At 40.9% G+C, this 24,116-nt stretch overlaps 1 protein-coding gene across 1 annotated transcript in view; it reads right to left on the bottom strand.

Annotated features, from left to right (window-relative positions):
- Positions 1-676: 676 nt before the first annotated feature.
- ADAMTS18 (ADAM metallopeptidase with thrombospondin type 1 motif 18) overlaps positions 677-24,116 on the bottom strand; it is a 78,290-nt gene continuing 54,850 nt past the window's right edge. The window contains exons 17-23 of the mRNA XM_054170162.1: positions 16,459-16,600; positions 14,834-14,960; positions 10,449-10,653; positions 8,014-8,205; positions 7,454-7,666; positions 5,906-6,053; positions 677-1,804 (exon numbers count right to left, since the gene is read on the bottom strand). Coding sequence (XP_054026137.1) covers positions 1,689-1,804; positions 5,906-6,053; positions 7,454-7,666; positions 8,014-8,205; positions 10,449-10,653; positions 14,834-14,960; positions 16,459-16,600 — 1,143 coding nt within the window. The 3' untranslated portion in view covers positions 677-1,688. The remainder of the gene's footprint in view (positions 1,805-5,905; positions 6,054-7,453; positions 7,667-8,013; positions 8,206-10,448; positions 10,654-14,833; positions 14,961-16,458; positions 16,601-24,116) is intronic.

Raw genomic sequence — 24,116 nt, 5'->3', positions numbered from 1 at the left:
AGGCTGAGATATGTTTCCAATCATCATTTCTTAAAGTATCACAGAAGTCATGGTTTTCATTTCAACTGCCGCAGAAGGAACTGCTAATTTTAAGTGACCACTGTCTGGCATTAGTGCTGAGCTGGCTAATCCTAGGCTGAAAGGATACTTTAAAAAACCAGTAGGACTGAACTACATTCATCAAACCAAGTTGTGGGATGGGGTGGAATTAGATAAATATAGGCACTCCTCAGAAAATTACAGCAGAACACAGCTCTGTCTCAGAGCGCGTTTGGCAGCTGGGTTGGGTACTCTTTCAATGCAGAAACTTGGAAAAGGGGGAGGTTGTGGCTGCCCCCTCCTTGAAGGTGTTCAAGGCCAGCCTGGATGAGGCCTTGAGCAACCTGGCTTAGTGGAAGGTGTCCCTGCCTGTGGCAGGGGGGCTGGAACCTAATCCAACCCTAATCTATGAATCTATTTGATGTGCACTGTCACTGCAGAGCTCAGCCTGGATGATTACAAATACCATTATGGTTATGTTTCTGTCATTTGCTGGTGGAATCTGAACTAAACAAAAGTGTTAGGAAAACATATAAAAATAGAATTGTCTTTTATTTGGTTAGAGTAAGTTTTCCACTTTTTCTTTTTTTTTTTTTTTTAATTTTCATATAAACTGTGTGAATAAATAACTATTTAGAGAGGTTTAGTATGAATTAATGGACTGTAATGTTCTTGTTAGTCCCTTTGGGTAAGAGATGAATCAAAATTTGCAGAGATTTGAGATTAAAAGGAAGACATTCTTCAGGATCTTGGCATTCCAATGACTTAGCTTCTGAAAAAAACCTACAATATCAAGTTTAAGTTTTAAACTTACATATTTAATGAGCTTAGAAAGTTGAAAACATAATCATTGAGCTGAATAATTCTGAGTTCCTTAGGAAATTCTATTTTACTTGTAACACAGCAATATTAAAACTCCAAATACTCTAATGTTGCATATTTCTAGGAATACATTTCAAGTTACTAGTTAACCACCTCTGAGTTTTTACACAAAGCAGAAAATGAATTCTTCAAAAGGATAAAAACATAGCATGATGCCAAACTTGCTTTTCCAGCAGCAAGTCTAACAGAGAAGCACCATTTATCTTTGTAGTGCACTAGTTACTTCCTGTGGTCACACGAGTGACACCGCGTTCTCTGGACGGCAGCCATCTGAAGGCCTTCCTGTGAAGGTGGCAGTGAGCAGCTTCCTTACCCTGGGCTGAGTGTATCATAAGAACAGAAGGCAAACACTTCTGATAGTGAGATCTGTCCTGCTGCCATGCTAGAACCTTCCTCCTTGAGGTCTCAATTTCTTTTGCTTTGCATTCTCATAAATTAGCCAGAAAAGGCTTCCTTGCCTTAATTTCTTCCTCATAACGTAAGACAGTGCAAAATGACACCTTAAACAAAGAACTGCCCCTCACATCTCCATGTTCAAGTGAGCCATAGTACCCTGTGCTTTAGTGAGGTCAGCAGATGAAGGAAAAAAAGAAACATTCCTTTTTCAACAGCTATCCAACAATTACTGTACCTCAGACACTCCCTCAGAAAAAAGGTCTCCATCAGTGGTTTATGTGGCACCATGTCTTGCCTCAAAGCAAAGTTAATTCCAACATAAACTGAAGAGGAGAATCCTGTCACTGAAGGGTTCAGATAACACACTGCTATCAGTTCTTCTTCGTGCATGATTTACAACACTGCTTGCCATAAAATTTGTGGTTACAGACACCATGCTGGGGTACCAGATGACACCAAGTGAAGAAATCCACACAAGAAGGATCATCTGAAGGAGAGAAATCCAAGCAATGTGGTAAGACTGTGTTTTAGCAAGTCTGCGAGTCAGGCAACAGTCATATTAAAAACAGGATGAGTGACTCCACTCAAAGAAGAATCATGAATTAGCTTTCATCTCAAAAATGCTAACTTCTTTTTTAATTTGCTAAGAGATGTTTCATTTGTTAACTGATGGAGCTAATATAATCAGAGCGTCAGAAGCTAAGGCAATGAAAAGGCTTAGAGCACCTTTTGAAGTTCAGGAATACACAAGGCAGTAGAGGATTAAAAAAGCCATCTGTATTTTCAGGTCTAATGACAAATAATTACCCTAAAGCCAGGTCCTTTACAAATGAGCCTGCTCCACGCTTGTTGCCTATTGCTTGTTGCCATCAGCACCACATCGGTTTACCTGCATCTCAAAGCAGTGTCAGCCTTGAGTGTGTGTCCATGTACACAAGAAATGCACGGCAGTCTGAGTACATGGATTCTACTCTGCACAAAATGCTCTGCTTTGTGGTCTAATGCTTTCTAGAGGGACTAATTTTGCTCCATTTGACCGTGCAGGGAGCTTAAGAGTTCTCTCTTCTTAGACACTTTACTTAAATGGCACGAATCGGGAATTTGACTATGCCACATTGGTGAAATCTTATTTAACTGCAGTGGCAAGAGAGATGGGCTGGTAACGATGAGCTCTGAAAGCCAAGCATTCAATTCCAAACACAAATAAACCTGAATTTCCACTTCAGATTTGATTTCACTTAAATTTACATACAGATCATTTATACACACAGCCCAGTTGTTTCAAAAACATTTCATAGCTGCTCCTTTCTCCAATTTTGCAGTGGCTGCTTCATGTTTCTTTAAAAGAGCTGAGTGATGATTCACAGGGATGATTTATAAAGAAATTCACCATGTCTGAGAGAGCAGCAAGACACTTAAATGAGGTTTAGCAAAATTTATAGCTAAACTGAAATCTCCTGTGAGCATGGGAAAAGATTCCATTTGCCTCTCAGAACTACTGTTTACATGGTCAATAAAAGGAATTTACAAGGAGACGGTGAAGAAAAATCTAGCCACCATTGTCTGCATTCTCAGATCAGCTAAGCTGAGTCACAGAAGATAAATGCTCCCTCACACAGACAACTTCCTCGTATTCTGGGGGCCAAGACTCATCCCTGTCTCTCTCTAGGAATCTTAGTCATCACTTCACCTTATGATCACCCTCAAATTTATGTAAATAAGAACTTTTTTTTTTATGATGCCATTTTATTCCTCCTTTTTTTTTAAAACATGAGCCTGTCTGTAAATAAAGGCTTGTTACATAAAGAAGATGCTGTCCATGAATGAACACTTGTCCAGGAAGAGTCTCCTTCACTGGAGACAATCGAACCCCGCCTGGCTGTGTTCCCATGTGACCTGCTCTAGGCAGCCCTGCTTTGGCAGAGACATTGGACTTGCTGCTCTTCTGAGGTCCCTTCCAATCCCTAACATTCTGTGAAGCTGGACTCCAAGCTACAGCCTTCCCACTCCACAACATTGCCTTTCTATTCTGAACTGAGTGCCAGCAGGGATACAACCAGGAGTTCAGCACGAGCTTTCACCTTTCTTCACCTACTGTCCACCAGACAGAGTTTACTGCTGGAAGGACCCAAAGCAGACAACATGAAAAACATGCAGAGCATAAAGTCAGGAAAGCCAGTCTAAGCCAGGGAGAAACTCTCCTGCCATGGAAGGGTAAAGTTTGCTTGGACTTGATGGTCTTTAAAGTATTTTCTAACTGAAACTCCTTATTCTGTGATGATTACAGACTGATTCCTCCCATTTCCTCCTTTCTTAGTGAAAAGGGTTTGTGACAAATCTGCGTTACAGCTGAGCAAGACGAATAATCCCACGTATGGGTTTTATGCACCCTTGTGATGCTCCTCTACAGGCTATGGTTTCAAACTACAGAAAATTTAGACTGGATGTTAGGAACAAGTTCTTTACCATGAGGGCGGTGGAACGCTGCAGCAGGTTACTTAGGCTGGTTGAGGCCCTACCCCTGCAGATATTCAAGGTGAGGCTTGACAAGGCTCTTGGCAACCTGATCCCTTCTCACTGCAGGGGTGTTGGACGAGCTGACCTTTGGAGGTCCCTTCCAACCCAACCCATTCTATGATTTCCAAAAATTATGACTCACGTTTCTAAAAACACCTGAGGAGCCCTGGGGAGGCAATGTGAATAAATCTTTGTGCCCCTTTGGAAGATTGCAGTGCAGTGCTAGCATTACAGAAGTATGGCCCAAAGCTCTACTCTTGGGACCTAATCCAAAGACTGTTGGAATGAACACAGAGTCCCAGGAACTTCAATGGATGTGGATCAGACTGTGGGTTCCTTACTTCTGTTTACTCAAGTATTTGTGTGTTGTTTAAATTTGTATTCATTTAAGCAGTTGGATTGACTAGGAGTTACGGTGACCGTAACTGCATCTAACAGGGGCATGGAAGTGACCCAGTTAGGCATGGAAAGTGTGCAAACCCTTCCTGAATCATTAATTTCTTGACTGTGATCACTGAGCTGGAGCTGCATGGCTGATAATAGAGACTGATTTGCTTCAGTGTGATTCCAGCACAGCTGGTTCCCTCTCTTTTTGCTGGTTTAGACAGAAAGTTAGAGAGCAGTGAAGAGATAATTGATCTCTGGAGCCTGACGACCCAGTTATAATAAAGGGGAAAGGGCTCCTGCAGATGTGGGGAGAGAGAAACAGGCCAAGGCCCAAATTAATAACAGACATTACTCCACACATGAAATACGGCATGGGTGAAAGAAAAGTGCTTGCTATATCGTGACAGAAAAGGATGTAATACAGAAACTCCAGAACACAGCAGAGCTTTTAAGGAAGGTTAATTTGATGTGTTAAAAACATTTAGTTCTAAAAACAGCAGAACTATTTACTTATCCCTTTTAGGATCATTTCAGCTATATAGCCTTGTTTGGATTCAAGTCTCCTGATAGATCAGTTTGATACATGTCTTGAGTGGATGAAGCAGAGTGGTCTGTTAACACATGACCGGGTTTTACAGGGTTTCTGTGCACAGTCTATGCCAGGAATCTGTACAGAGAAGGGGTGGTTGGCTAATGTCAGTTTACAAGATGCAGGGCCAGAGCTTGACCTTTGTTCCCAACTCTGTTGCCACCTTTCATTTGCAGTCTGGCCTAGGGTTTATAGAGGTTACTTTCAGCTCCCAGTTTTAAAATGGTAACATGACAGCATATGGGACTGTGAAATGTTTAGGGATGTTTAGAGTGCTTTAGCATACCTAGATAGTTAGCATTATATGGGACAAACCTGGACCTCCATGAGCCTTACTCCTGCAGTTAAGGAGGAGACACAAGCTGTAAACAGCCTGTAAGCAAACCAATGGGATGGGGCTAATGCACCTGCTCTGTCTGTGTTGGGTCTGAGAGAATTCCCCTTCATCATTCAGAGTGATACAAAATCTCTTGCTCCTCCTGCTCCCCTAGAACTGCAAAACACACTGAAGAGGTGCAGAAGAATAGAGAAGACATACAAGTGGGGACGGAGCTTAATTTCATGTTCCCTGACTGCATGTCATACACTGATCAGAAGCAGCAAGACAAGAAGTACGTTCTGGACAAAGCATTTTTGGACTCCCAGGATAAGGGTGCAACTTGAAGCTTAGGCTGACTTTAAAAGACTCAAAACAAATGGCAAATTTTTATGGCTTAGTTCTGAAGTTGGTATTTTTCATCATAAAGCCGTATCAGCATAGAATGCTTGTATGTAAAATTCACAAGATGATACAAAGATGCAGCTTAGCACCACGTGGCATCATTTTTACTTAAAAAAAATCCAAACATAGCCCTGGTTGTGTTTTATTTTTATGTCAATTATTCACTCAGGACTGCTTTAAGAGGAAGGTTCCCTTTGAGAAGAGAGATCTCTGGTATCAAAGAATAACTGAAGCTGCAAAGTCTGGGAAAAAAATCAGTTGAAAGAACACGCCAAATACTAATCTTCAGTGAGTGTAAGTGTAAAAGGTGATTTTTACTGGATACAGAGGTCAAAGCACCCAACTCTGCTGCTGCATTTGAGGCTGAGTTTTACCTCTTTTCACAGGGACTGGGCAGAAGTTGGTATTGCAGGCTCTCAGGACTGCTGGCTTCTGATGGGGCAAGCACCCAGCAGCTGGTCTTCCCTGGCGCAGGCACTGAACGCTCCGGGTCTGCACTCCCCCTCCACAGGTCACTGTACACTGTAGAGAAGAAAAAAGGTAAAGCTACCTTTCAATATAGACTGTCTGGGAGCCCACAAAAGCCAAAGGAGTAACTCACAAGGGCTTTGGATGAACCTTAAAAAGTGAGAGAGGTCAAGCCTGGATGTGTGGCTATTCAGCAAGCTCCATCAGGACCAATTTCTCAAAGACATGTGCATCTGTCCTCCTTCCAAACCCTGGTTATTTAAGGACTCAGCTGAGTATCTGGTTCCTTACTTAGACATTGAGACAGAAACTGAAAACCTGTTCTTGATTGTCTGCACTGATTTCTTTTGAACTCTGAGCCTCTGGACCCAATGCTGCTGTCTGAGCAGAGATAAAACTCCCACTGGAACCATAACTGCAGCAGTATCTGGGGAAAACCACTATGCATTTGGAGGAAGATCTATGAAGTATTTTTAAATGAGTAAGCCTTTTACTTGTATGTGTTTCATGAAAAGTTGTCTTTAAGATAAATGGGATCATTTTCATCTGATTACAATTGTCAGGCATACATTGTTTCATGTAAATGTTATTAAATGAGTCTGTGTCTCATTGATAAGTGACTCATAAAGTAGATAAGTTCCAGAAATACAGAAGCTTGTTTGCAAGAATGTAGAAACAAATGCAGACTGATCCCATAATTAATCATAGCATTTAAGGAATTCCAGGCAATCTGTAGGGATGCTCAAATACATTGTGCCTATAGATATGTAATAGTTCAACCACAGTGCAGTCCAAAGAAGACTAAGAACAAAGTGTTGGAAAAAGTGTGGAATGTAGTGCCTCTCAAGCATGAAGAACATTTTTAGGTGACATTCTTTGGTTTCAGGACAAAGAAATGAGCTGCACCAAAGTACATGATGGATGTGGACCAGCTGCATCGCGTTTCAGTGGCTCAGTGGAGTGACCTTCTTCAGGGAATGGCTACGTGCAGGGAACGCCTGTGGACTCTTAAGTACTGGAGATACCTCCTCCATACCATCAAACATTTGACTACAGCACAATGTAAGACAGGAGCTAGCTTTCAACTAGGCAGCCTGGACTCACATTGCCATAGTCTTCAGCATTTTATGCTTGCTGGGTGTTTGTGGCACTCCAGCTCACTTTCTGTGTCAGATGATCCAGCAGCTTTTCTAGGTCTGGTGCTCTCTAAGCCCAGCACTGCAACCTCACCTTCTAATTACAGTGGAAACACTATCCAAGAGTCAGCAGTCACACTGCAGTTGTTTTGTTCTTTAATGCTGTGAAGTGAAAAGCACTAGGGGATGCTACTTGAGCAACTGAGCATAGAAACTCGGTCCTTTTGTAAAGTGTCTAAAAGCCAAGCCATGAAATAGTGCTGGAGACAGTGCAAGCCAGGAGAGGGGGAGAGAGGAGAGAAAGTTTCCCACTCCTACCTGCTGCCAGGGTGAGGAATACCAGCCAGACACCATGTTATGTAAGGGCTGTGATGGACAAGCTCCCTTGTTACAAGCTTCTTCCAGGTCAATGTTTGGCTTCTTGATGTTTCTGCATCTTCTCTGAGGGAAGGTGATCAATTTCCCATGGATGCTTTTCTCACCACATTTTAGTTCTCGCTTTTGTGTACCTGGGCCACAGGAGGCTGAACACTACAAAGGCAAAGTACACCCTTGAAATCCATAGAAACACATCAGATAATGTGCTGTGGGCAACAGGCCCCAATGATGTGAATCTACACTGGCATTATGTAATTAAAACCACAAAGCCCATGTTCTGTAATGTGCAAACTGAAATACAAACCCAGCCCAGTGAAAGTCCTGAAAACCAGAGACATCAGGGCACATCTGACCACATCTGGATGTGAAGAACTATCTTGCCTTAAAAACTTGATTTTCAAATGGCAGCTCAGCTTACTTTCCCCTAGATGGTTTCTGTGTGTCAGCATTTCCAAGAGTAGCAAAGGAAGGCAGCAAGCCATGTAGCTGCAGCACTTTACCTCACTCCAGGCAGAAATCACCCACTGGAGACGGTCGTTTTTGGGGCAACGTCCTAGCACACAGCTCTGCTGGGATTCGGGTTTATGGTCTCTGCTGCACATACTTTCAGGCAGGATTTTAACCTTAGGAGAACCTGTACTTTTGCAGTAGACATCCCGTTTCTTAACACCTCTCCCACAAGTCTTGGAGCACTGTGATGGAAAGAAATATTCATTTGAACTAGAGGCAATGAAAACTGGCATTGTTTGCATTTTACAGCAGAGCTGTGTTGCCATTACAATAGAAGTAAACTTGAGATTCCAGTGGTAAACAGCTACCAGTAACATCTGTTGTGTCGATCTAAAACATTGTTCTTAGTGCTTTCCTAATGTAAGCTGTGAATTCTGCAGCCCCCATGCAGGGCAGATAAGTAATCTCTCTCTTCCGTAGATGAGGTAAGTTGGGCTTGTGAGCAACATGCTTTCTTCCCTGGACAGCACAGCTGAAAGCTGGTCCTAACCTCTCATTGCAGAATTTCCCACAGCAAGATGTTCTCAGCTATTTGTTACTTTGTCCTCACCTTGGCCTAGAGGGATGACATAGAGGCAGAGCAAATTACTCAGAGAATCTATATGTAACTCCATCAAATGAATCTCACTATGAGACAGGATCTGATACAGACAATGGTTAAGATATTTGACTAAAGATATTTTGATTGCCAAGACTGCACCTGAAGCTTAGGACAAGTCACCAGTGAATAAATACGGACTGCTGGACTGTGCTTCATAAACAAGGTATTCTGTAATTTCCACTGCCTTAGCACACAACAAAATGCAAATGGTTCATGAAGGAACCACTTCGGATGGAATGAAGAAACAGTCCTGCAACGATGCTGACAGCTTTCTGCCTTACTGCATCCTCCTTGAATTGTTCTTCTTTTCACTAGTAACTCAGGGGCACATTTCAAGGCAGGATCCTGCACTGTCTGTATCCATATTAAATCACAAGAGTTTTGAGAAGATTTCATGAGAGCAGAGGATTATTTGCATGCTGAAAATCTGTGGGTTTAATGTTTCCCCCAAAGAAATAAAAACCTCTTCCCCTTTAAAATTACTCTGACTTGTGTGGAGAGGCTGCATATTTTACATATGTCTCCTCTTCATTGCTTTGAGCTTGTGATCTGACACCTTTCAGCTGAATCTTAAAATCTTCCACTGGCTCATTCAATAGGCCTGCCCACTGCATTTCAGCAGGACTTGTGAGCTTCATTTTCACAGCCTGATTTGAAAATCCCAACTTGAATTGTACACCTCCTAAAGAGGTGGAAAATGGATGGGTTTTGAATTTATTTTTTATGTTAGAGAAAGTCTGAATGTGTGAATGCCTTTGAAGCCTTTGTTCTTCCTTTATAAGTATCTAATGGTCATACCTGCTTTTTATAATCTCCTTCCACAGTAAGGTTTCCTTCATATACATTGGAAGAAAGTTTCTTTGTCAGTGTTAAAATGTGGACTATTGAGTAGCTGCTTGTCTGTCAGGGCACATTACAGCACATTCCCTGGAGGGGCAGTTTGAGCAGCTCAGCTGGGAATTCTTAAGTCAAAGTGTTCTTAAGAGTAACAGTACCAAAAGTATGCACAGAATAAATAGATTTTTTCCAGTGAATTTAAATCTGCCTCGATTTTCACTGCATGCAGATGTGAAATGAAAATAAAATCTCTCCTTTTGCTGTGTGTAGTGACAGCTCTCCCTTAAATCCCAGATTTGCCAGTACTGCATTTATCCATGCACTAATAGTTCATACCAGCATCAACAGCAGTGAAATAAAGAGCAGAGCAGAGTTCTGTGTGTGTGGTTTTTAGCTCTGGCTGGTTTGATCTCAGGCAGTTTGCAGGTTTGTGAAGCAGGGTGTGTGCAGGCAGGAATCTGCCCAGGGGCACTTTGCCCCTCATGGCAATTAACTGCAGCAGTACTCTACTGGTAGTAGAACAGTTACTCTAACAAAGGCAAAAGTAGAGAAGTGATTACTGAACCTGTAAATCACAAATGTACCAATTCAGTGTGTGTGCATTAATATGCAACTCTAACCCCAAATGTTTCTTCATTCCTCATCTGCCTTTCCTCTTTGAGAGAAGTTAATATTACTCTGGGAAGTAATCTCAGAGGAGGGTTAATTGTTTTGAAGGCTTCACAGAGCTTTAAGTAATTAACCCAGTAAAAATGATCCATCTCTTTGCATGTACTAAAAAGGCTACCACATGTCCACTTCTGGCAAGCTCTCCTGTCTGAGCACTTAGGAAGGCTTGATAAAATCTGTGACAGTTTTCTATCTTCATGGATAGAGCCACTAGCAAAGTACTCTTCACTAAGTTTGCACTATTCTTCTTCCACAGCAAATTTTTGCTAGTATTTTCATTATGCCAGCAGACAAAAAAGTAAGTTTTTCTTCATTTACCTGAGACCATAGGCCAGGGCTCCATTCAGGTGGGCAGTCCTGATTATTGCATATCTGCACCTGTGTGGGAGTGCTGACAGGACACAGGGAATGGGCCACAACCTCCTCTCTTTGGAAAGCTCTTCTCTGCACACACTGAAGGGGACGACTTTGTTGCCCTCCTCCACACGATTTGCTGCATGCACTCCATTCACCTGCTGACCAGCTTAAAGAGAAAATGGATGTTAGAAACACAGGAGTCCAATGGGCTTTATAAAACCAGTGCACAGGAGTCATCTATCAAATGGGAATTATTCAGGGTTTATCTGTTCCAGCAATCAAAACCCCATAGTTACAGAACCTATCTTCAAAGCACAGAGCATTTTGCTAGGGATGAAATCTAAATCACACAACTAGAAAAACTAGTATTACTTCTTTGCAATTCTCATCTACCAGAACCAGCTTGCCTATGAATCTGACCTGGAATCTGGAATTCCTCAGGGACTGAGAGATTCACTGCCATTGAGACTGGTGGAGTATCTAGAAGATCTAAGGGTCTGGCTAACAAATCACCATTCCTTTTAACCACATCTAAAAACCTTTTTAAAACAGGAAAGAAAAATTCTTTCCCAAGAATGGTAAGATGATAATTTTGTGTCACTTTAGCTGCTGAAGAGACCTCTGAAGTGCCTAACAGATGGAGGGCTGAAGGAAGAAGCTGGACAGAGGGAGTTCTGCAAATTGGTAAGGTTCAGTTATTGCACAGTTCTGCCTTTGTTGCTACATTTTCTCTTTTACATCTCTCTCAGAAGACAGGGCAGAGGAGGAAGATTCACCTAAGCTGGCAGAAGAGAAAAGATGGCATAGCAGGGAAGGAACGGGGTCAGTTCAGCTGTGCATGTGCCTCCTGATGCATCACGCACAGAAACACTCACAGAGGGCAATGAATGCTGGCATGCGGCTGTCCAGTGGTATTCATGTCAAACCTTACTGGCCTCTAGTCACAAAACAGAGCTTGCTTGCTAAAACCAGCCGTTGTGTCTTTAGCATTGCCAGGATTTGAATGTCCTCAGACTAATAAATTTGGCAGACATATGATGTAGAATCTAAATACAACAGAGGAAATTTAACAAGCAAAAGCTGTTGGGTAGATCCATACCCCAGTCGCAGGCATGCCTCAGTTATGCATCATCTCACTGAAGTTACCCAACGTCTGAAGAATTATTGCCAATTACTTAGGATAAGTTCAGCTTGGAAATGTCAATAGCTGCTTGCTGTTTCTATAATTGCAACACTGAGGGGGTCCCCAGCCTCTGTGGAACATTTTGCAAATGTACAACCAAGTATCTTTGTCCTCAAAGGCTTACAACATGAAGTAGGAAAACAGAAGTGGAGAAACCAAGAAGTTATGAATGAGTAAAGGATTACTCAAGCTGAGAACTCTTATTCAAAAACAAAGTACTGAAATGAAACTGGAGATTTAAAAATAGCAATTTAACAAATTGGTAAATAATTTCTGACACAGAAAGGGTATCTTCTCAAAGGTGAAGCCCACCCTGCTTCTGCAGCTTCTCACAGCATCAGTCCTGTGGGCACTGGGATAGCTGCTCACATTCCGTTTTAATGGCAAGAAAGCTCCTCTTTTTCTTTTCTTACTGTGTGAAAGATGAGCAGCATCCCATTTGCCTGTCTGTTCACAGCTGCCTGAAAACAAAGCTGATTTTAATTTGCAAAAAAATGTATAAAAAGCCCATTTTGGAAAAATCCCTTTGGGAACAGAAGAAATCCCAACTCTCAGTCTAGTAACCAGTAACTGCCAAAACTAGTGGGAAATGTTAAAAGCACTAATTTAAGGACAAAGAAATACTAATATGAAAAGTCAGTAGTTATGTAATTCCAGAACACGTCAGAAGTGGGGTTTTTCGGTCTGATTTATAAATATTTGGACTGTTCCAATACAAACTTCTGGAGAAAAAGAAAAGTTATAGTTTTATCCATTTTACAACTTTTAATTCATTTGCCTTCATGTTTCTGACAATAGTGATTGATAGAGCAACCCAAAATGTTCATGTTAAGAATTTATGCACTGTAAGTGCTCAGAGGGTTCCCCTCTTCACAGAGGACAGGGCAATAAACCTCCTTTAACGTCCTCTAGTAAACTGCCATTTTCCAAGACTATCTGGGCTGTGCTCCAAGAGTATCTTTCATTAGCTCAAGCAAATAATTATGACCAGATTTGGCAGCTCTGAAATCCAACAGCAATAGTGTGCAGTACTGATGCCGTTGTGTGTTCTTACTGTTGGGATAGTAGTTTGCGCCTACTCAGACTAATAAGTCTTTGTTCTTATGCAATAATTGTTCCTCACTGACCTTTGTAAGCCTGAAGCCTCTTTCATGTCACAAAACTGACAGGCTTGTGTCTCATCTATTACTCACCTCCTTCCCTTTCTATTACACCTAATGTATTTGGCATTACTGTATTTGCTGGCTGTTGAGCATTCTTTGGTTCCTCCATGATATTTCTTAAAGCCACTTCTATTATTAGTATTATTGTTTTGGCAGTGTCACTATTATGGCAAATACTACATGCTGTGACTTTCTGGGCAGATTCCTCAGCAGATATTCTAGCATAGTTTCACTCAGCTGAACGGGAATTTGTTCATTTTAGATATGGTCCTAGATGTAGAACCTCCACACATTAATATATACTAAGGATTTTAAACCTAATTAATTAGTGAGTTGAGTTGGTTTTCCCTAAGAGGTGGCTTTGGGCTTCCATGGTTTTTCTTTTTAAGGTTTGGGTCATTAACTGTATTTTGCAGTAGTAAAACTAAGATTATCAGAGCAAGTCCAGCATAAAAACATTGCACTTCATGACAGAATGGATATTCAAGATAAGTTGCATAGGAAAAGATTGGGTTTAGCTACAAAGATTACTTAAAATTGGTATTGAGAAAATCATGCAGCTAAATGCAATCAAGAGAAACTGCTGAAGCAGGAACACAGGGCTCTCATATCAGATGGTGCCATTATATAAACCTTATCTCCAGCCTTTTGTGGTTACAGGCTGTAATTTGGATTCTGCCTATTCTTCTGTCATCTTTAGGTTTTGCAGGGAATTCCAAACTATTACTGGATTGTTTTCTAGTGTGTTCAACATACTGCAAACTATGGATTTTTAAGTCAAAACAAAGCCATCACAGAACATACATCTTGTGCTTTGCCCCATCATCCTCTTCCAGATTGGAGATGAGGAATGCTTCCTATTCAACTTCCCTTCCTTAAATGTGCTGTTCTGTGAAGCAGGGCAGCAGGCTCAGCCAATTGCTTTTATCACTGCAGAGTAAAACCAGCAGATGACACCAGGCCTAGAGTTTCCCTCCATTTCCCCTGCCTTCTGCTGCCTGGGCACTTCAGCTGCTTTTTTTTCCCACTGAAACACTGAATGTTTTCAACATACTACTTGAGCAAATCTGTTCTGGAAGTCAAAATGTTCTGTCCAACACAGTAGAGCTTTTCTGACCTTCACTGCAAAATTAGTCACGTTGAAGTTTCAGACAGAAATCCAAAAATGAAAACCCAACAACCAGCAGAAGAAAGATGGCCAAGGTGTCCTTAAATCTACCATTTCTATTCTAAGCCACATAATACTGTCTTTAATTATGTGAGCACACAACAGTTTCTTTTCCAAAGGACCCCTGCTACAGCTCCTATAAATCAGTGTAACTCCCTTGTTTGCAAAGGAGCTCTACTGATTTAGTTCAGCTGGATTCTAACTGCTGATCTGCGTGTCAGTGTCTTCCCTTGCATCTCATCTTTCTTATGTCTTCTAGAAAATAGGATTGTTCACATAGGAAGTGTCTCTGTATTTATTTTTGTGGGCACCAGGAGCATTGCTGACAATTTATTTGGTTTAGACAGTCCTCTTCTTGGGATCAGAATGCTCTGTGGGACATTTTGTCCAAAGATTACTGATTACACTTCACAAGATTCTTTTAACCTAATCTAATATGTGGAATCTGAGTCATGGGGCCAAGCTTCCACATGGGGAGTAGCACTTTACTCAGGAAATGGTCTTATTGATTCAAGGTGAGTAAAGGTGGCAGAACAGGCCTCTAAGCAACTTAGATTTACTCAGTGTCACATAGCTAACCCCAGCATGGTGACAGAGCTGCAAGCAATCCTCAGGAGGTCCTGCTTAGCAACACTAGAAATACCGCCTCTATTGTTATCCTTGGGCAGGAGCCTACACAACAGTTTTAAACAATTACTGCTTTACCTTACAGAAAAAAAGTGGGTTCCTCTAGCAGGCTATACAATCCTCTGGACCTGCTGGAGAGGACTTCTTTCATGGCAAATTGAGTCATAAGGCACAGGCAAAAGGTGCAAAAATAAAGAGAACTTACTATGCTGGGCAGGGATTAGCATTGCAGAGCTTTATCTCAGTCAAAGGCTTCATCCTTGGGCCACACAAGGAGGAGTTAACTCGTGTTCGATGATCTTCTAAACAAACAGCTTTTGCTGTAAGGTGTCCTATGGCAGCATCAGAAAGAAAATACAGTGAAATAGGTGTTTACTCAAAAAAAGTAGAGAAGAATTTTAACTCAGCAAGTCCATGTTCATCCTTAGTCCATTTCCACCAATCTTAACTAAATAAACTGGATTTCATTTGGCAATGTGTTCTGAACATGAATTTCCTTCTCTGTCACACAGCTACTGTTGAAATCAGGTGAAACATTGTAGGTAAAAGCACCCTATCTGCCAATCATCCCCCAGCACGAAATTACTAATTCTTCAAACCCTAATTCCCTACAGAAAGCAGCAGTGCTTGCTTAGAGCTCTCCTCATACACTGGCAAACTGCAACAAAACATTCTGCAGCTTTTGACAGAAGATAATCTTTATAGACTTCAGAATTCTGCAGGTTCCTGAACCTGAACTCTATCTGGTATCAACATAGGGACAGATCACAGAGAAGACCACAGATGCCTTAAGAGATGAAGTGATTTGATAGTTTTCTACTTAATTGAGCTATGTCATTCACCTCACACATGGTTCATTGGCATAGCAAGGCAGTTTTTGAAATAGGGTTGTTTCCATCATCTTTACATCCATGCTGCAAGGTTCATTTGTTTTACAGGAAGGAATCAAAATAGAGTTGTCATGTTTTATGCCTGCAGTGCTCCTAGTGGGTTTTCTTCCATAAACAATTTGCTGAGATGCTGCAAAGTCTGACAACATGGTGGTGAGATATTCCTGAATTCCACCTGGGCTTTTTTAGCCAACACGGGAGCATGGCTTGGCATTTACTTGCTTACCCAGCCCTGTTCTTTGGTATAAAAGACAAGTGCACCATGCAGACTTATTTATATGACCAAGTTACAGTTTAAAGGCCACTAAAATGTTAATTCCCAGTTGTTTTTGTAGGATGCCCCACATGCTACTTTTCTGCTTTCACTGACAGAATATCCAGGATTTTTAAAAAATCTAATAGATGGTCTGCATGAAGCAAATACTCAGAGGAATATGCTAATAAAAAAATACTTAAGAGAAAATTTCAAACTTTGGCCTGGCAGCACTCAAATATTTGTAATTAAACAGTGAGGAGATCACAGTGCAACAGCCAGTAAAGGTCTTGATAATATTTTATTGTTCAATTACTCTCTGCAGATAAGACAAATGTTACTAATTATTTAGTATCTTTCTGTGTTCCCAAATTACAACAATAACAAAGCACAATTCCCACCTTGCTTCAGCAGCAAGACATCAAATGCACACAGAGTGGCCTAAAAAAATAGAGACTGAGTCACTGTAAGTGACATGAATTGAGGCTGGCAGGATTTTTGCCTCACTATAAAGGAAGTATGAAGGTACTTCATTTACAAGTTGTCCCACAAAAGCCCAAGGACTCGGCGTTCAGTGTAAACCCCTGTATGTACTGACACACATCTGCAAAATCAAAGGCAGCTGGAATGTTTGGGATGTTTTAAAAAATGAAAACTAAGAGGATTAGCAATTGGGAAGTTACCTACCACCACCACAGGTAGCTGAGCACTCTGACTGCACCGTCACCCAGGAGTAGCTTTGTTTTTTGACAGATGTCCTGCTTTCATTGTTGGTTTTGGAAAATGTATACTCCCAAACGATCCCAGGATTTTTGCCTTGTAACAGGATCTGTAGAGGGGTTTGTTTAAAAAAATAAAAGGGAGGGGGTACAGAAAGGGATTCTGTCATTCTGAAGGAAGATGAACTAACCGCGTTACACAGATTGTATATTTATACACACCGTGCTTGGGAAAGGATTTTCAGGAGACCTGAGTGTTCAACAAGCTAAAAAGCATCAGAATAATTCCTAACCAGCAATACATTTACTTGGACTAACACCTGCAGGGCATGTTAACAGAAGAGTGCAGAAATACAGAGGTCAGCATAATGCCTCTCTAAATCAGAAGGCATTTGACTAAATTGGTGAAGCAGAAATGCCTCCAGTAGATGTGCAAGATCATCCAAAGACTTGGCAATGCAGTTTTAGTTAGTGCCCCTGTGCCAGCTCTCAGTGCTCTGCACCTGCAACTAGCCCTAACCAAGTGAGTCCCCAAGCTCACTGGGAGCCCGCTGACAGGTGCTGGAGTTTGCCTGTGGCAGTGCAGTGGATGGATTGAGGATCTGGGGTGGGAGAAATTTCCTCTCTCTTTTTCCCTTGGCTACTCATCACTATTTGATGTAAATGTTTTATAAGATTTAACAGCCCCTTCAGCTGAAGGAAAATACCTCTTCCATATAAACTTTTATTTTCAGGAAGCTGTCTGACTGCTGACAGTAAAAAGTCCAACTCTGTTAAAAGAGCTGTTCCACAGTCATGCTGAAACTTGAACCTCAACTCCACAGACATTACAGTTTGTAGAAAAAAACAGGTTTCTACAATGTGTGTTCACTGTACTGTCCTTTTCTTAAGGCCAAATTGAGACACATATTTGATGTTCAGAACATGTACTCAGAAAGTGTGCTTCAGGAGAAAATAGGAAGTGCTAACCCTACTAAGAACTGAGCCATGGAAAAGTATTTCTTTAATTAAACCAATTTCTTTCCTGATTCTTGTTACACACCAGACCTCAAAATACTTTAATTTGCTTTCACTCACTGGAAGGTCCTATGAGTTCCAAGGTATTAGCACAGATCTCAGCACCTTTGGCAGCCAGAAACAATTTTGAGAGTAGCTTTATTTTCTGGCTAACATACCATCAGTCAAAGTCAGATTTCCTCTGTCATGGTCCTATGAGGAATCACTTTCCTCATTTCAGTAGGTGCTCTGCGTTCCTTCAAATGCAGAGGCTGAAATTCTATCTGGCCTTTTAGAAAGTCGAGTGTCACAAGAGGAGGAGGTTTTGTTCATACTTCGAGACCTTGTGTAAGGGTTAGGCCTTGTCTCATTTCATTCTGACAACTGTCATAAAGCTGCACTGTCAGTGGCCATAAAACCAGTAAAGCTTAAAACCTTTCTAATAAAAATACCCTCAAGTATTAGACTGAACACTTGTCTTCTGAAAATGCAGCCTGAACGACAGAATACAGAAGGCAGAGGAGGGACAATAAGAAGATAAAAGTGGCTACCAGTTTCACTCCTGTTAGACCAATATCCTCCTGGTGCTGCAACAGAGCAAAGGAAATGAGGAGCAAATGATCTTAGACGAGTCAGAACAAGACATGTTAGTATCTAGCACTTCAAAAAACAACCACACAGTGATGTAAGAAACCCAGAACCTCTAGCTGAGTGAGTGCCTCTAGGGTAAATCCTGCACCCCGGGCAACTTGGCCATACTCATTTCAAGACCTTGGGCCACAGCCCCTTCTCGTGCATTGAAGGGCAGACACATTTGTAACAGGCAAGTTCACTTCAGCATGAACTTCCTCTCCTTTACTGGCCACCAGCCAAAGCTAGAGCCCCTTCCCACCCAGCAGACTACAAGGCCTGCATCCTCTTCAGGTCTCTTACCTCCTAGACCATCCCAGCTATTTAGAAAGGGGACAAAATCAAACTCTGGAAAAGTACCGGAGACAAAATATTGCAGGACACAAACCCATGTACTTCAAAGGCCCTGGCACTCAGCTGAAAAGCAGTATACAGTGTATAATGTTCAACCAAGTTTTCATCAGGAATGCAATACTATTGCAAAGTTGCAATTCTGCCAAAATAATGAGCATATAAAAAGGTTTTCTACTGTATTTTCAAACATTCATTATGAAGCCCTTCCTTAACAACCCAATAACTGAAGTCTGCACATACAGCCAAGTTATCAGACCTACAAATTTGGAAAGACCTCCAGTGCTAGTCTACTTAACTGGATGCATTCCAGCATCCTTCCAGCCAACTGGCATTTGCTCCCAAATTTACAGCTGGCAAACAACCTCCTTAAACATTTCCAGTTCCTCAACACAACTGTTTAATGTCTACCTTTAACACACCAACCACCTGACTTCAGACACAACACTCAGCAGCTCTGACCGCAGGGCGCTGAGTTATAAAATTTACAGCTTCTAGAGTTGGAAACCCACAGACTCCACGGCTGGAACCTGCCAGGGCTGTGCTGCAGAAAAAGAGCTGTGGCTTTTGCTTAGGGCACAAAATGTTAAAACAATGGTTAAATTGAATTCTCCTAAGTAAAGAACCTTTTCCTTCTGCTGCTGATTTCAAAGCTAAACCACTGTATTTTCTACACTAGCTGTCCATCTGCTCCTTTGTTTATTACCTTTTCTTCTCCATGGCTATCCTTTGTTTTCAATACAATGCTGTTTTGCAGGTCCCATTTTGAGGGTCCATCAACATTGCTTTGTTATGATTGTGCTTTTCAGATGGGTTTTATTGTAAGACATATATTTGAGGTTACGTGCAACACACTGAATTAAAAGATACTAATTTAGACAAGACAAACTCCTCTTTCTTCCATAATATTCTGTCCAGTGTATAGAGAAGCATGCTAATGCCTGGCATGAAAACCCAAGCCATCACCTAACAGACACAGAGTGAAGCTGAGCACAGAGAAACAGGAAGGTAAAGGAGTAGCTGTTGTTCCCTGCCATGTCCTGCATGTATTTCCATCTCCACTGATTCTGCATGTGTGTCATTTTTGAATCCCAGCATGCATGGCAGCTTTATTCTGTCTTCAAACTGCATCTACATTTCCTGGGTCACTCCCATGCTTTGTAAGGCTTTGGTAATCTCTTTAGGTGGATGTAACAGCTAAGCTATCTGCAGTGAGCCATCAATTACCCCATAGGGGCAGAGAGAGAAGTTTGTCCCCATGAAGACTAGTGCCTGGCTGTATTAAGCTTGTGAGACCTGCAGGCTTCACCTACTGTGAGTCTACACACTGCTTAATAAATAGTAACATCTAACATTCTAAGCCAGATTCTGATTTGTCTGTTCAATTAAGATTAATTCCAAAGACTTCTATGAGTTTACTCAGATTTCAGTAAGACATATCTAACCATGCAGTGTATGATGCTTAAGAAAAACTGTGTTAAACAAAAGGACCCTTGTCTTGAATGGGCAGTTATTGGGAGGGATCCTTGACAGGGTCTAAAGCAAGGAGCTTCAAAGACAAGTGGAAGAACATCTCTTTGGAAAGCACCAGTTGAAGAAGTTACCCATTGGTTGCTTAAGCCAAACCTTAAAACAAAAGGGGTTTTTTATCCCTTCAGTATTTCTAAAGTAAGTTTAAACACAACCTTAACTAAAAGCTTATGACAAACTATTGTTTCTCAGGAAAGTCCACTAAGGTCAATAAAAGTTAAAAAAAAAGAGTAGAGTATCCTTGAAAGGTCCTGGGTGATCTCATTTCCACTTCATCTGTTTCAAATTTATCTGCTGTTGTTATTGTGTCTCCACTTTTTTACTCTTCACATGCTAAATGTCCAACCTTGAGGGATAGTGTCCAGTTAATCTCTCCTCACTAAAGGAGAACCCTTTTATCCGCTGCACCGAACCAACATCTGTATCCCATAAGCACATCTTAGCTCTCTTTAGCTCACTTTCTCTTTAGGGGAAATCAGTACAAATTTATCATCTAGTAGCTAATAATACAAGCAATGCTTCATAACTGCAACTTGGCTTTCTCCCAGTGGTAACTAGATGATCACTAAAGTCATTCCACCTGGCCTCCTTTCTCTTTTTTCCCCCCTGTCGGTAAAGAGGAAGTGATTTACTGGTTTTAATTAGACATATTCCTGCCTTGAAGCTCCCTTTGCTTTCTCTTCCCATGAATGTCTGCCTCTTTGCAAAGCATTCTCCCCATCTGTTGCTTATTGCTGTCAAAATAAAAGATTTTATTATTATTATTATTTAACAAAGATTTCGGAGTTTCTTGGTTCAATATTTCATTCACCAAGTGTGAGGCAAATTTCAGTGAGGATACTGATCCTATCTCACCCTGAAAGACTACAGTGCCTTCCAAATTGTATTTAATGTCTCAGTTCAATCAGTTCTTTATCTATTTATTGATAGAATGGAAAACCAAATTATTAAACTCACAAAAATGATCAGAGGGCTGCAGCACCTCCCCTATGGGGACAGGCTGGGAGAGTTTGGGCTGTTCAGCCTGGAGAACCTGGGGAAACCTTACAGCAGCCTTCTAGTACCTGACAGGCTCTACAGGAGAGCTGGGGAAAGACTTTTTACAAAAGCTTGCAGTGACAGGACATGGGGCAATGGATTTAAACTAGAGAAAGGTAGATTTAGATTGGATGTTAGGAAGATGTTTTTACTAGGAAGGAGGTGGAACACTGGAAAAGGCTGCCCAGGGAGGTAATGTAGGTCCCATCCCTGAAGACATTCAGGGTCAGGCTTGATGGGGCTCTGAGCAACATGGTCTAGTTGTGGATGTCCCTGCTTACTGAAGGGGGATTGGACCAGATGACCTTCAAAGGTCCCTTCCAACCCAATGCACTCTATGATTCTATGTTTTAAAGTTAGTGTATCAGTCCCTGGTCACACAGTATTTTTCATTCCCACCTAGCCATTCAGTTTCTTTTGCCCTTTCAGAGTCTTTGCAGTAATTCAAATGAGTCCTGGAAGGGGACTGAGTATTTCAGCAAATGGATGTGACAAGTGGACCTGATATGAGTTGTGTGTTGATAGAGCCCAGTGCTGGCAATGCCTCTTGTGCTCTCCCAGCCTTTTCTGGAGAGTATTTTCAGCAGTTAGCGGTGCCCACTGGCAGCCCATATTTGCAAAGCTAGATAAATAAATGATGAATTTGCTGCTTGTTTCTTCTCAAGTTAAATATTTTTCAGTTAACAGCAAAACACTGACAAGGTCTTTAAATGGAAAGTGCTGACCTAGGCTTACCTATGACCAAATGACAGATAAATGATCTGAATATGTTCAACTACATTAAAGAAAGAAAAATCCAGCATGTTTCCATTTAAGATGAGACAATTACACTACAGAAAGCATATTTTTAAAACCTGGTATTAATTTCTGATCCTAGGTTGTCATTTAACTATGCCATTTCTGCCCCTTTGCCCACTGTCTGTTATTTCATCTAAACTGAATCTGACCATTTGGGGAATTGCCTTCTGAATCCATGATTATTTTACATTTCAGCTTTTACTGCTTTCTACAAACCCAGAATCACAAAAATATCAATAAATCTAACTTCAGAAGGATACAGATACACAGAGTCTGAAGGGCACTGGTTAGCTGGTGGTTTGGGGTTTTTTTTGCCTTCTCTCCATCTGTGAAATTAATTCTTGAGCAATCCAGAAAGGGTTCTGATGAATTCTAAAACCTCATCGTGCATTTGGACTTCCAGTAGTTGTGCTCAGGAAATACTACTAGTCCTACACATGAATTCCACATTCATCTCTCAGTGTTCTCCTCCTCAGAAAATATTTGGCCAGTATAGTTTGTATTTTTCCTTCCACAAACTAGTCAAATTACAGATTCACTGCCTTCATTAGTATGACTTCTTCCCATAATTATAGCCATAAAATATATGTAAATAGACCAAGTGTATTTATTTTTTGGTGTCATTTCAGAGTAAATAAGAAAAGCACTTTATCAGTCTTTTTTCATGTCTTTTACCCATTTTTGAATAGTGCTTAGGACTGTGAAGTCTGATTAAATGATGCATGCTCAGCTACTGAAAAACCTGACAGAAAACCAGATGCCTAGGAATACCCTGTACAGTAAGACAGGAATACAAAGCATTCTGCTGAACTGCAAGGCTGAACTTGTGAGATGCAAGACATGAAGGAATTTTATGATTTTTTTTTTTCTTATTTGGGTTTCCTCCTTCTCTCAATACAGGCTTCAGATGTCTCTTTCAAGAAAATGTTTTAGAGAATGACTGCATTTCAAAGGCAGTGATTGCCTTGAGCACAGACCTGCCAGACCTGTCTGGACCCATACCTGGAGAGCACTGGTCCCATCCCCTCCTGTGGATCTTGCTCAGGGGACATGCAAAACCTGAGCAGTTCTGGAGATGTGCAAGCTGATTTGCATTCAGAAGCACAGTCAAAAAACTGGACTATTTGAGTCACCACCCATAGGTCTAGCAAAACTATGACTACAGAACTGAACAGGCATAAGATGTGTTAATCTGTCTTTGGGATCACTGTGGAATGGCAATAAATACACCTACAAAACCTATTTTCGGCCCACCTGAATAATACAAGTTCCTGTGCTTATGTCTGCAGTTCACTCACTTTCTCAGTACCTGCAGTGTGCACTTTTACAAGGCCTTGCTATGAATTCTTCTGGGAAAAAACCCAACCAAACCACTAGAAAATAATCGTTCCGTTTCTTTTGAATGCAATCTCATTTTAAAAAACTAAGGGACCAAAAAAGATTACCTGAGAAGCTGAGGCCTGCACCCTGCAAGGCCTTATCTTATTGAAAACTAATTTAACTGGATTAAAAAAATAATGGCAGGGCTTTCTTCTCTTTTTTTTTTCAAATGTTTCCCTCACAATTACAGCTGAGATCAAAAACAAAAAAAAAAGAAAAGAAAAGCCATAATGTAGTATGTTGAAAAACTTCTTTTTTTCAGCCTTCTATCAGTGTCTGGTATTTATAGTTAAAGTAAGATTTGTTTCCTTATCACTGCTGCAAACAGATCTTCAGCAATATGTCTGCTTTCTCAGAAAGTCATATTTCTTTAGTTTTCATTGCCATATTTGCTGCTAAGTTACTGGTGAATCATAAATAATGCAGAGCACTGAGCAGAAAATTGTGTAATCCCCCCCCCCCCATTCAGTTTGTTGACTGTTGCTGAAACTATTGAAAGGAGAAAAGCCTTCTTAACTACAGCTTACACAAATATCTAATTGGGGAACATGCAACTGCAACATTTTCAGTCATTAGAATCTTAGAAAACCCAGTGGTGTAGGTATTCCAATAAAAATACAAGGGAAGTTTAAATAAGCTCTCAAAGGAGCAATAGCCTCCAGTTAAATGTTAAACCTTAATAAAACTGTTTAGCATAATTTGATAGGATGAAAATAGAAGTGTTATTTGGCATTACAGTTTTTTTTCTTTATTCTGCAAGTATGTGCATGATATATAGCCAAGTCATCTTGCAGGCAATTTATTATTCAAACTTCAGCTCTATAATAATAGAGTTCAATCCTCTTTGTATTATGACAAATCAGATTCCTGAGAGTTCAGCTGAATATTTCATAGTATCATAGA

The sequence above is a fragment of the Dryobates pubescens genome, chromosome 19 (assembly GCF_014839835.1).
Source record: "Dryobates pubescens isolate bDryPub1 chromosome 19, bDryPub1.pri, whole genome shotgun sequence".
Classification (NCBI taxonomy): domain Eukaryota; kingdom Metazoa; phylum Chordata; class Aves; order Piciformes; family Picidae; genus Dryobates; species Dryobates pubescens.
This window is presented reverse-complemented; position numbering and strand designations above follow the sequence as displayed.